This window comes from Trachemys scripta, chromosome 2, assembly GCF_013100865.1.
Source record: "Trachemys scripta elegans isolate TJP31775 chromosome 2, CAS_Tse_1.0, whole genome shotgun sequence".
In the NCBI taxonomy this organism is placed as follows: Eukaryota; Metazoa; Chordata; order Testudines; family Emydidae; genus Trachemys; species Trachemys scripta.
In genome coordinates, this window is record NC_048299.1 from 38,415,527 (window position 1) to 38,429,620 (window position 14,094).

At 40.9% G+C, this 14,094-nt stretch overlaps 1 protein-coding gene across 1 annotated transcript in view; it reads right to left on the reverse strand.

The window, feature by feature from the left end:
• The window catches only part of LOC117872153 (macrophage mannose receptor 1-like), a 52,833-nt gene that overhangs the window by 27,012 nt on the left and 11,727 nt on the right, over positions 1-14,094 (reverse strand). Inside the window, exons 6-11 of the mRNA XM_034760333.1 lie at positions 13,764-13,910; positions 12,456-12,638; positions 11,825-11,982; positions 11,291-11,404; positions 5,377-5,492; positions 4,239-4,387 (exon numbers count right to left, since the gene is read on the reverse strand). Of these exons, the coding sequence (XP_034616224.1) occupies positions 4,239-4,387; positions 5,377-5,492; positions 11,291-11,404; positions 11,825-11,982; positions 12,456-12,638; positions 13,764-13,910 (867 nt within the window). The remainder of the gene's footprint in view (positions 1-4,238; positions 4,388-5,376; positions 5,493-11,290; positions 11,405-11,824; positions 11,983-12,455; positions 12,639-13,763; positions 13,911-14,094) is intronic.

The following is a 14,094-nucleotide window of genomic DNA, read 5'->3' on the forward strand; positions in this document are numbered from 1 at the left end:
CAGTATATATTTAAGGAATTATGGGGAGGAGGTGAGCAACCCTCAGTGGCGAAAGAACAGGTTAAGGTCTATTTAGAAAAGCTGGGCATGCACAAGACCATGGGTCCGTATCTAATGCATCCAAAGATGCTAAGGGAGTTGGCTGATGTGATTTCAGAACCATTGGTCATTATCTTTGAAAACTTCTGGTGATAGTGGGAGGTCTTGGACAACTGGAAAAAGACAAATATAGTGTTCACCTTTAAAAAAGGGAAGGAGGAGAATCCGGGGAACTACAGACCGGTCAGCCTCATCTCAGTCCCTGGAAAAATCATGGAGCAGTTCCTCAAGGAATCCATTTTGAAGCACTTGGAGGAGTGATCAGGAACAGTCAACATGGATTCAACAAGGGCAAGTCATGCCTGACCAACCTGATTGCCTTCTATGATGAGATAATTAGCTCTGTGAATATGGGGAAAGTGGTGGACGTGATATATCTTGGACTTTAGCAAAGCTTTTGATACTGTCTCCCACAGTATTCTTGCCAGCAAGTTAAAAAAGTATGGATTGGATGAATAAGGTGTATAGAAAGGCTGAATGAGTAGTGATCAATGGCTCAATGTCTAGTAGGCAGCCAGTATCAAGCGGAGTGCCCCAGGGGTTGGTTCTGGGGCCAATTTTGTTCAACATCTTCATTAATGATCCAGATGATGGGATGGACTGCACCCTCAGCAAGTTTGCAGATGACACTAAGCTGGGGGGAGAGGTAGATATGCTGGAGGGTAAGGATAGGGTCCAGAGTGACCTAGACAAATTGGAGGATTGGGCCAAAAGAAATCTGATGAGGTTCAGCAAGGACAAGTGCAGAGTCCTGTACTTAGGACAGAAGAATCCTATGCACTGCTACAGGCTGGGGACAAACTGGCTAAGTGGCAGTTCTGCAGAAAAGGACCTGGGAATTACAGTAGATGAGAAGCTGGGTATGAGTCAACAGTGTGCCCTTGTTGCCAAGAAGGCCAATGGCATATTGGGCTGCATTAGTAGGAGCATTGTCAGCAGATTGAGGGAAGTGATTATTTCCCTCTATTTGGCACTGCTGAGGCCACATCTGGAATATTGCATCCAGTTTTGGGCTCCACACTGCATAAAGGATGTGGACAAATTGGAGAGAGTCCAGCGGAGGGCAACAAAAATGATTAGGGAGCTGGGTCACATAGCTTACAAGGAGAGGCTGAGGGAACTGGGCTTATTTAGTCTTCAGAAGAGAAAACTGAGGGGGGATTTGGTAGCAGCCTTTAACTACCTGAAGGGCAGTTCCAGAGAGGATGGAGCTTGGCTGTACTCAGTGGTTGCAGATAACAGAACAAAGAGCCATGGTCTCAAGTTGCAGTGAGGGCGGTCTAGATTGGATATTAAGAAAAACTATTTCACTAGCAGGGTGGTGAAGTACTGGAATGGGTTACCTAGGGAGGTGGTGGAATCTCCATCCTTAGAGGTTTTTAAGGCCTGGCTTGACAAAGTCTTGGCTGGGATGATTTAGTTGGTGTTGGTCCTGCTTTGAGCAGGGGGTTAGACTAGATGACCTCGTGAGGTCTCTTCCAACCCTAATCTTCTATGAGTCTACGGATTCAGTCTTGGTTAGTCTCTCAAAAGCACAATAAGGAGAAATGTTTCAGTCCTGGCTAGTTGGACAAAGAGAAAATAGTTTGGAATCACAACCCAGAGCCTGGGAAACTCCTTTTAATTCTAAGAGAAGCTAAGGAGAGTGTAGCCCTGAAAGGAGAAATCTATTAGATGTTCATGGTAGGTCAATGAGACACGGGCTACACAGACCTGGGAGCCTGATTCTTTGCAGTGGTGCAAAAATAAGTGAAAAGTGAACGGAAAATGCTACCAGATCAGAATGACAGCATTTTACACCCACTTGACCCTGGTGTAAATGACTATACATTGTGCAGGCCAAAGGAGGATCAGGCCCCTACTATTTAGTGGTCTGTGATACTTGTCCATAAACAACAATAGCAAATTTCGGGATTCTGATCCTACGTTTTGGCTTTTTGTCTTGGGTTAAAAGCCGACTAAGCTGATGTAAACAGCAGATCACTCGTGACATCTTTCATAGCAGTACCAAAACTAGCAATAGAGCCATTTGTGACAGATTTGGAACTGCTCTGTAATACTTTGTGAATAATATATATTGGCCTCGTTTTTGGGATGTTAACTATATGAATATATTGGGTTAACTCAGTAGACAGCTGTCTTGGAAAACAGGCAGGAAAGAAAAGAATGATTCAAGCTAGCCACTTCTCAGGAAACATTCAAGTGTTGTTAAGAGACAATGCCAGAACTATTAGCTTGGATGCTTTGACCTCCTCTTCAGCCAACCTGCAAAATGGCAACACAGAAGAACAAAAGAACTATAGCCAAGTTAAAAGAGGGGCACATAGTTGATTGAAGGGAACCAGATGGAGACATAATAAACTGTTGGGTGAGTTGAAAGAAGTTAGTCCTGCACAGGTTAACATCAGGGTCTAAGACAAGACATTTATGATCGATACACATGAAAACTGTTTGTTGTTTTAAAATCCTTTTTTCTCCAAAGAGGCTTTGTTCCTACAATGTTCAAATCAACACTTTTTTAAAAAGAAGGCCGTCTGATCTAGAGTAGAGTGAATAATTAATTGAAAAATCAGAAAAAAAAATCACTTCCATTTGAACTTACATGATCTTTTTTCCATTTTTTTTCTCCCCAAAATGAAAAGGATGGGAAAAAATGATTTTGAGTTGAAAGAAACATTTCCTTCCATTTGAAATTAATTTTTTTCTGTTTTACCTTTTGTTTTGGGTGTCTTTTCATCCACATAGTAAAAAAAAAAAAAAACCACCTAATTTTCAAAATGAAACTCTGCTTCTGAATGACAGGTTTCAGAGTAGCACCGTGTTAGTCTGTATCTGCAAAAAGAACAGTACTTGTGGCACCTTAGAGACTAACAAATTTATTTGAGCATCAGCTTTCGTCGGCTACAGCCCACTTCATTGGGTGCATAGACTGGAACATACAGCAAGAAGATATTTATACATACAGAGAACATGAAAAGATGGAAGTAGCCATACCAACTGTAAGAGGCCTATCAATTGAGATGAGCTATCATCAGCAGGAGAAAAAAAACTTTTTAAGTGATAATCGAGATGACGCATTGTGAGGATATTTAACATGGGGAAATAGATTCAATTAGTGTAATGGCCCAACCATTCCCAGTCTCTGTTCAAACCTAAGTTAATTGTATCTAATTTGCATATTAATTCAAGTTCAGCAGTCTCTCTTTGGAGTCTGTTTTTGAAGTTTTTTTGTTGTAAAATTGCCACCTTCAAGTCTGTCACTGAGTGGTTAGAGAGGTTGAAGTGTTCTCCCACTGGTTTTTGAGTATTATGATTCCTGATGTCAGATTTGTGTCCATTTATTCTTTTGTGTAGAGACTGTCCGGTTTGGCCAATTTACATGGCAGAGGGGCATTGCTGGCACATGATGGCATATATCACGTTGGTAGATGTGCAGGTGAACGAGCCCCTGATGGTGTGGCTGATGTGATTAGGTCCTATAAAGGTGTCACTTGAATAGATATGTGGACAGAGCTGGCATCAGGCTTCGTTGCAAGGATAGGTTCCTGGGTTAGTGTTTATGTTGTATGGTGTGCAACCTTTCCTTGCAACAAAGCCCGATAGATATGTGGCCAGAGTTGGCATCAGACTTTGTTGCAAATGACAGACTGAAGGTGGCAATTTTACAACAAAAAAACTTCAAAAACAGACTCCAAAGAGAGACTGTTGAACTTGAATTAATATACAAATTAGATACAATTAACCAGAAAGCTGAACTCCAGGGAGAGACAGGTATAAGAAGCGACCCTGTGAAGAGCAGGCTATATCAGAAAAAGTGCTCTGTGTGGATGGTGGAAGAACCAGAGATAAGTGTGACCCTTTGGATTGCAGTGATGGGAATTTATGGGCAGGACTGTTTATGGGCATTAAACCAGCCCCAAGTGGGGGGTGGCAGGACTTATAAGAAAGGCTGTGGGAGTTTAAGTGGCCCTGTAGGGGGAAGAACAAGGGGAGGCCACTGCAATGGGCACTCTGACCAAGAGGGACTGCTCAGGAAGTGGCAGCCCTGTTTCAATGTTGCATTAGAATTCACACACCTGTGGCGTGTGATGCTGCACAAAGTAGACAAGCCCATTCAAAATACCCATGACAAAACATACCAGGCATTGCTGAATTCCAGTGAGTGAACAGAACTTCTTCACCGTCAGTCCACTTGAAAGTCCCTTGTTTCTCTACATCTGAAAGACCGATCCAAAAATATTTTTCAGGCCTGAGCCCAATCAGACTTGTTAGATAGGCTTGCTCATATCTGTAAAGAGAGGAAGTGGCAAACTGAGATTAAACCTGGTTTTCTCATAATTTGTAATGTCCACAAATGACTGAGATTTCAAAAGCTTATCAAGTGCTGGCACAGGTATATTTCCTCTCTGCTGCGAGGCACCATCCCCTCTCTATAGCTGCATTAATGGTGTTCCAGTCTTCAGTGTCCTTTACTATTGTATATCCCTCTTTCACTTTCTCCATTCTCCCAGACCCTTTCAAACTATCCCTTGAGCCCTCTCTTTCCTCCAGGATCGCTGTCTCTCACCTGCAGGTCCTTCATGTGCTACCAGCTCTCATTCTGACGTTTTCGTGTTTTTCTCTTTCTGCTTATTTTCCCACTTTGTTCTTCATTTTCATGCCATCATCTCATGCTGACACCTCTCTAAAAGCCCTCTTAGGCTTTGATTTAATTTACTTTTGGATTTTTGTTTTGGATCTGAATAATCCTTGTATTGCTGACCCTTTTATAAGGCCCTAGCACCCCAAGCTATTGTGATACACTCGTAAAATTTAGTTTCAATAACATTTGTTTTTACGTGAAAATGCCTCTTTGGGTTACATAGTTTGTAGCATGAGTAACTGTGCTGTACTGAACACTAGCTCTTATAAAGCAGAAACAACCATGGCATGGGGTGATATCTGGTAAAGCAGAAATGCGATTTATTTTTCCAAAACAAAAATAGTTTTTTTTTTCTTCTCAAATGTAATTTTGTAGAGCTACAGATGTAAATGGTTTTACTTTCTACTTGCTTGGAGAACTGTCAAAAGTGAACATATCAAAATTTAATCTTTAGTTTGAAAAAAACATGTATTTTCTGAGTAACTTCTCATGAAATAGAACATTTTTGGTTTTAATTCAAACTTTTTATATTTATCTGTTTTAACTCTAGAATTTTTTTTGAAAAGTTCTTAAGTATTTTAGAAAATTCTAAGATTATTCCATCAAAAGCACAAATGTAAAAGTGTTTTTCATACCTGTCTCCAACAGTTGTTAGATAACCTTTACTCCTTTCACAGGTTTTCTTTGCCTCTGAAAATGTTACAAATGTATGTCCAATCAAGTAACAGTAAAAACCATGTCTTTCCCAGCCCTGTCAACATCAATCAGGAATGACCATGAATTAGTAACAGATTGTGATATAATATATTGACTATACTCTACCTTTGCAAAATGATATATTAATTTGGAATCCAATAATAAAGTTACAAAAGTAACTAAGCCTAAGTAAACATCCACTAACATACAAATCAAAGTGATGATAAATTATCCTCTTTTGACACTTAACAGCTGATAAATAGGTGTTAAAAAATTATAACCATACAGAATAGAGAATTTATTCAACAATAGAACAAATAAATTAATTAATTAATCAATGTCCTTGATCCAAATGGAAGATGGGAGTGTTTGTTTTGTAGTGAAGTGCTGATATAGTTGATGTGGAAAGAACAGTAATTCAAAATAAATGGGAATATTTTATTAGGGTTTCTTCTGTCTATTTAATTAAGTTTTTTTGACAAAACTGTGGAGGTGTACACACAACAATGCTCCTGCTGCCAATCTAACTCTCCTGCTACGCCGACATCATAAAACCATCTCGACAAGCTGCATAGAGCTTTTTGCAACAAAGTAAGAGCAAGGCAGTGTCAGTGTAGACAGTGTAGCGGTTGCTTGTCACTAAGTGGCCTCCAGAAGGTGTCCCATAATACCCATCACGACTGCTCTGGTGAGCAGTTTCTACTCCACTGCCTTGCAACCAAGTACACAGGCATGCACCCCTCCGCCTTTAAAGCCCCAGGAATTTTTGAAATTCCGCTTCCTCACATTGCTTCTTCCCACCTGACCATGTTAGCTTTCTGTAGCAAATGTGCTCCCGCCTGGAGTACTCAGGAGTTGCTGGGTCTGTGGAGAGAGGGTGCTGTGCAGTTGCAGCTCTGATCTAGCCATAGGAACTTTGACATTTACAAGTAGATTGCTCGTGGTATGGATGAGAAGTCGGCGCCTATCACCCTGCCGCTACTAGGGAATCCAGTTGCCACAAAGCCATCCACGATTTCCCGCACATTGCCCAGTGTCCCTGACCTTCATAGCAGGAGGTGATTAATGGCCCTGCACACTTGAATCACTGCAACTCCCAGAATGGACTTCCCAACGCCGAACTGATTAATGACTGATTGGTAGCAGCCTGGACTTGCCAGCTTCCACACAGCGATCACCACATGCTTTTCCTCCATTAGGGCAGCTTTCATTTTGGTGTCCTAGCACCGCAGGGTGGGGACAAGCTCCACACAGAGTTCAAGGAAGGTGGCTGTGTGCATACCAAGTTCTGCAGCCACTGCTTGTCATCCCGTACCTGCATCACTGTCCGATCCCACCACTCAGTGCTTATTTCCTGAGCCCAATAGCGACAGTCCACCATGTGCAGCACTGTAATGCAAATATCAATCTTGAATTGTTTCTGTCCATGGCACATAGCAGGGCAGGCAGCATGGATTCCTGTTCAGATTTGCAGCTCATATAATACAGCAGAATCAGCTCTGTTATGTTCATAATGCTTATCACAAGACTGTTGAGCAGGGCAGGGTCCATACTTTCAGGCAGAGATGGGGGGCACAAATTTTACAGTCACAGCTGAAAAATGGCAGGAAACGCAGTCAGAAGCCCTTGGAATTATGGGATAGAGAAAACTGCATCATGGGGGCCTGAGCCCACACCCCTGATGCACTGTGATCCATTCCCAGAAATCCTACCAGGAGAAGGTGGCAATTTGCAGAGTGGGATAGCTTCCCATCGTGCACTGCTCTCTCTGTTGGTGCTAAAGCACCAACCGAGGACATGCTCCGCCAACACTAGGAGTGTTGTGTGAACTTTCACAAGTGATGTAATTACAATGATTTATGATCGTTGACATAACTTAAGTTGACTTAACTCTGTAGGTAGACATGGCCTAAGAGAGACAAGGTAGGTGAGGTAATATTTTCTATTGGATCAACTTCTGTTGGTGAGAAAGACAACTTCCGAGCTATGCATGTAAGCAGGTTTGAATGAATGCTTCCCTGACAGCTAGCTGGGAGGGAGAATGACTTGGGTGAGTTTATGTAAATACAGTTTGGTCCTGCTCTGCTTACATATTCAGCAGATAGAGTGGTGTCAAAGTGATCAACTTTGGCTGGTGTTGGGTACAAATCACCTTAGTTCTGAATGCAGGGGTAGTAAAATATGGTTACCAATGTTGTGATTATTGTAGGAATACAGGAAAGCAGGACTGTGCTTAACCTGTCCCAAATGAGGGGGCCCTCAGTTGAAAGAACCTCAATAAGCCAGGGGCTCGAATGTCAGAGCCCTGTGAAAGTAAGAGGAGTGGAGACAGGTATTCACAACCAGGAGGCTGCACACTCTCATCAAGGGTCCTCTCTAGACTGGTTTAACCTGTTCCTCCCCACTGTTCACAGAATAGAGCTAATTAGGCACCTGTTTATTATGTTAAATGCCCTATCAGTACTGAAATCAGTTGTGGTAGGACTGTGTTTCTGCCCAGCCTGCAAAGAGCCAAAAATCACTAAGAGACTGATGTGCAGAGGTCACAGCAGAGAGGCAGGTGGCAGCAGAAGGCGACTGACAGTCAGCTAGTGAGTAGTGAATGAGTGGCTGGTGCCGCAGAGTGGAGAGGTGTGGCAAGAGCAGTGAGCAAGCCACCAGCAGGGTAGCTGATGGAGACACGCGGTGACAGCAGTGAGCAAGCGGCCGGCAGGGTGGTTGTCAGAGAAGGGTGGCGAGCGAGTGCCCGAGCAGTGGAGCAAGTAAGGTACCTCTTTAGCCCACCCAGGCGGGGGGAGGTGAACTCTGCAGATGCACCTCTGAACTCTGGGTCTGCACTGACCAAGGACAGCAACTGTGAGTGGGTGCAGAGAATTGTTGAGCATGTGAAAGGGACTTTTGGGTTGCTGGACTTAAGAACCTGAGGGGAAAAGGACACTGCGCAACCTACTTGGAGGTGGGTCTTTTACTCATGGTTTATGTTTAGGAACCCTGTTTGCGGTGTTTTCCCAAATTAACGCTGAGTTACTTCCCTCCTTTTATTAAAAGTTTCTTTTCTACATTCAGATTCTGTGCTTGTGAGTGGGAAAGCATTGCCTCTCAGAGGCAACTAGGGGTGGTGTGTAAATTTCCTAGGTTACTGGGTGGGGGCTCGAGCTGGGTCTGTGTTGTGTCAATGGAAAGGAACCCCTAGATATTGAACCCAACCCTGGTTGCTGCTGGCTTCATCTGGCAGAAGGGTTACACACAGATCTCTTCCTCGGGGCTGGAAAAGGTACTCAGAGTGCTACAGCCGAATACAAGGTTGAACAGATAGTTCAGCATAAGTAGTTAACACATACTCTAAGGGACCATTCAAGGTGAAAGTGGCCCATTAACACCACCAAAGTCATCAGACAAAAAGGCACAATTTAGTTCAAATGGTTTAAAAAAAAATTGAAAAACCAAAAGGGATACATACAGGAAATGGAAGGAGGGGCACATCATCAAGGAAGTATATATGGGAATAGTGCAAGGGTGTAGGGACAAAATCAGGAAAGCCAAGGCAAAGAATGAGTTACAGCTGCAAGAAATGTTAGAGACAACAAGAAGGGGTTCTTCAAATATGTCATACAAAAAGAAAAATCCAGGGTGGTGTGGGTCTGCTGCTCAAAGGAGAAAGTGAACTGGTAACGGAAGATGATAGGAAGGCAGAGCTGCCCAGTGCCTCCATTTCTTCAGTCTTCTCACAAAAAAGAACATGTACCCAGATGACTAGCGAAGTTACAATAGACAATAAAGCGGAAGGGATGCAGATCGGGATAAATAAAGAACACGTCAGAAATCTTCTGATCAATTTCAATGACTTCAAATCAGCAGGGCTGGATGCTATTTACCTGAGGTACTGAAAGAATTAGCTGAAGGAATCTTGGAGCCACTGGCAATATTATTTACACTCTCATGGATGACAGGTGGGGTCCCAGAAGACTGGAGAAGGGCTAACGTAGTGCCCATCTTTAATAAGGGGGAAAAGGAGGAGCTGAGAACCTATAGACCAGTCAGGCTGACTTCAATACCTGGGAACCACTAGAGCACTGTATAAAATATTCAATTTGTGAATACCTGGAGGAGAAAGGGGTGATCACTAGCAGCCTGCATGGATTTACTAAGAATAAATCATGCCAAACCAGCTTGATTTCCTTCTTTGACAGGGTAACTGATTTGGTAGATAGGGGAATGTGGTGGACATAACATATCTGGACTTCATCAAGCCCTTTGAGACAGTTGCACATAACATTCTAATAAGAAAGCAGGAGAAATGTGGGCTCAACAGAACTGTCATTAAGTGGGTACATAATCGGTTAAACAACCACAAACAAAGAGTAACTATTAATGGAATGAATCGGATTGGAGGGAGGTCTCAAGTTGGGTTCCACAGAGATCTGTTCTGGGTCTGGTGTTGTTTAACATCTTTATTGACTACCTGGATGTAGGAATAGAGAGCACACTGATCAGATTTTCAGATGAAACAAAGCTGGGAGGGTTACCAATACTTTGGAGGATAGAGCTAAAATTCAGAGGGATCTTGATAAATTGGAGAACTGGACTATAGACAATAAAATGAAATTCAACAAAGAAATGTAAGGTGCTACACGTAGGGAAGAAAAACCAAATGCAAACATACAGAATGGGGGAAAACTGGTTTGGCAGCAGTACAGCTCAGAAGGATCTGGGAGGTGTGGTGGATCACGACCTCCAATGCAATGTTGTAAAAAAAGCAAATGCAATTTTAGGCAAGTCATGGGAGGTGACTGTACCACTCTATTCCATGCTGGTTAGGCCCCAGCAATACTGTGTCCCATTTTGGTCACCAATGTATAGAAAGGATGCAGAGAAACTGTAAAGGAGCCAGAAATGAGTGAAAACGATGATCAAAGGGATGGAATGCAAACCCTGTGAGCACAGGCTGAAATAACTGGGAATGTTTAGGAGATAAAGAGGAGGGGAACATGACAGTGGTCTTCAAATACGTGAAAGTCTTCCATAAAAAAAGATGGAGAAAAGTTGTTCTCTTTTGCTACAGAGATCAGGACAAGAGGCAATGGGTTCTTCAAATTATAGCACAGCAGATTTAGATTAACTCTCAGGAAAAACTTCCTAACTGTAAGCACAGTAGGACAATGGAACAGACTGCCTCGGAAGTTGTGGAAGCTTCATCACAGCTTTTCAAAAACAGTCTGGAGAGCCATCTGTCTTGGATGCAAATCCTGCATCTTGGCAGGGGGTTAGACTAGATGACCATTGCAGTCCCTTCTAATCCTATGCATCTATGATATATTAAGGAAAACAAAGGGAGGGGAAAGAGAGAAGAAAAAGAACAACAGGAAACAGTAAATTGTTTGAAAAAGGTTTCATTAATATAGTTCTAGTGCTTAGTCATTTCTAATAATTCAGATTCCCGCTGGTAGAACACAGGATCATTCTGCACCCATTGAGAAAGTGATGTCACACAATTCAGAAACCCCCACACTGTGCCACCCAATAGCTAATTACACAGTGCTGAAATATATGTACACCAACATGAATCATGTATGCCCAAAGCTACAATACCAGTTTATGTCTCATTCAGAGAGGTTACTGAGAAAAAATAGAGCATATATATATATATAAGCTCTATTTTATATATATATATGTGGTGTGTGTGTGTGTGAAGGAATTCAAATCAAATTTAGTTTAAATGAAGGACCACATTTTTTTCAGATTGAAAATCAGCAGCAAATATAAACTAGCAATGTCCTAGTCAAAAATACAAAAATACCAAGCTATTTCAAGGGTGATTTTGTCTGATCTAAATGTAATTTATTTTGTCCTTACCTTCCGGCAGCCAGGATCAATGTGCTTCACCGTTCCAGGAGTGTCTTGCAATGGACTCTTTTTGCAAATATATCCAAATTTCTTATCACAAACACTGTCTGCCCAGTATCCATCCTGAAGGCAGTTTGGGAAGAAGATTGTCAGTTAAGAGGAACTAAAATTCTTTACACAACTGCTTATTTTCTTTTGGTAACATTCCTTTAAAAGTAAAAATAAATATGCTTATTATTTTTCCCTGAAGCTAATTCATGAATTGATTTATAAAGCAGCTACAGCAGTTGAATTGAGTTGGCCTGAAGCATGGGGTGCAGAGTTACAAGGATTGCTGGGTATTCTAGAGAAGTAAATGCATTATCATATCTGAATACTGATCTAAATTTCTCTAAAATTTAAAGCATAATCTTGCTGAGCAACTAGAGATATCATCATATGGTATTATTCTAAAACAAGTTCTCCAGTTTTTGGACATCTAATTGAAAATAAAAAACAAAGTAAATATGATGTTAATGCATAGATATAATTGCATTATTTTACCTGTCCTTTCATAACAACACAATCTTCTTGTCTGCTGTTTGTAGTGGTTGGTTCTCCATGGAGCCACTTTGTGTATATCACAGGCATCTTATCACTCCATTCAAAATACATTTGAATCCTGAGGTCATTCAAACCAATCCACAGCTCATCAGTTGGCTCTAAGAACATACATTCAGCTATGTTTTTATCTACATTGTAATAATCTTCAGGAGCAGGATTTTACGACGATGAACTGAAATTGTTACGTTGCACAAAGCCATTCCAGATAAATTGACAATGATGTCTACTTAATGTCTATTTCGTGTTCCCTCCTTTATTCAAGAAGAGATAGGAAATACCACCAGGAAAGCAAATCATTCTACTTAGCAGCAGTATCGGCTACTCCTTTTGTGACCACTGCAGTTACCCAATGCTGCAGTAACTGGTGCTGTGATTTCCTTCAAAAAGTATGTTGTAAATTAACAGTGATGATAAGTTAGTATCAGTCATCTGGTATCGTTTATGTATATTTATGTGTGTGCTTACCTGTAAATATCCATATAAATTAAATATAAACCATTAAAAAGCTACAAAATTTCTAATTTTTAAAATTATCCACATGTGCACATTACTGCCCAGTGGAAATACTCACTGTACCCAAGCTGAGACACTATAAAGCTGTGCTCTTCAATGTTGTGGATACTGGCCAGATCACCATCCTCCTTTCGACAGGAAGCCAAGGCTTCTTTCCACACTTTGGGCTCCCTGTGAATCATGTAACAGTGACCTGTGTATGGCAACCAGCCCTCTGGGCATTCACTAGCTGCAGAGAACTCTAAAATAAATAAAAATATTTCAGAACAATTCAAGTTAGAGCCTGGAATAAGTGTGGTTAAATTTGAAATTAATATGCAATTAATTAAAAATAAAAGCAGAGTTAAGATACTGGAAGTATTTTTTTTCTCATTCTGCATATAAATATCTAAGGCTATTAGAGCTATCTGCTATGACACACAGAATTTGGGGTAGAAAATATAAACACATTCAACCAAGACAGAAAAAAATGGGATCAATGCCAACTGGACTTCACAGTTTGAAAACATCAACATTGCAAAATGTGCAAATTTGGACAAAATGATGTTTTATAATTCCAGATGTAATATTTTCACATAATGCATTGCATCTAATTATGTTTTGTATATTATCGCAACAGTAGCAATTACCTCTCTGCATATGTTTACTTTCTACATCACAGGGTCTCATTAAATAGTTTGTCAGAGACAGGATAGCTGCCTTTCTTTTCTCAGAAAAGTGGTGCTGCAGTAAATCTTTCCCTTTGCCAATTACAGGTTCTAATACCTAGGGACCAATTCCATTTGACTTTATCAGGAGGTGATATGAGCCCATACTGCAGTCTTTATAGGGCTTCCAGTGATCACACTGCTGCTTGCTAAGGCCCAGATCCAGTGACCTCTCAAGTCAAGGGGAGTCATTCTTGGAAGTTCAGAACACATTCTAGCAGGTGCTAAATATCCTGAACTTCTATTGGCTTTATGTGGGGAAGCACAATCCATTTTACTTCTTTGTGAAGTTAAATTATGTCAGGATGTCCATGGCTTGGATGGTCACCTCTGTTTTTATAAATAAAAAAAAAAGATTGTTTAAACTTAGGTGTGGTTTGAGTTCTAGAAAAGTTGCCAAAGATTAGACATCCTACTTTAGATAAATTAAATAATGGTATTCTTCCTAGTGTCTCTAAAACAGGGAAATGGGTAGAATGGTTTGTTCTGTGCAACCAGCAAAACAGAACATATGCAATTTTTAAAAAGAATTACTCTTGGATGAAGCAAGTTTGTAATTTCATATAAATAAAAATGCATTTCTGTTGCACATCTCTGCAGACCAAATCCATACAATTTAAATAAAAAGCTTTTACTGTAATTTTTATTGACAGACCTACCTGAGGGAAGAGAGAAAGAATCCAAAGTGGAGTTTTCCCTTTTACAAATATAGCCAACTTTCTGATCACATTCACGGTTTTCCCATTTAGCACCTTTTCTAGGATTTAGTACTACACAGATTTTCTCAGGTTCCAGAGAAGGATTTCCTTCAAAAAATGAATTCAAAGCCAGTGAAATTCCTCATAGGCAGTGCAAATCCTCATGTTTGTTTTGTATCTTTTCCCATATAGATTATAGAGTCAGCATTTCATTGGTATTATTATTTTTATACTGTAGCTAATGAAATGTGTTCAAAAATAGCTCTTTACTTGACAATGTCCCCTTAAACAC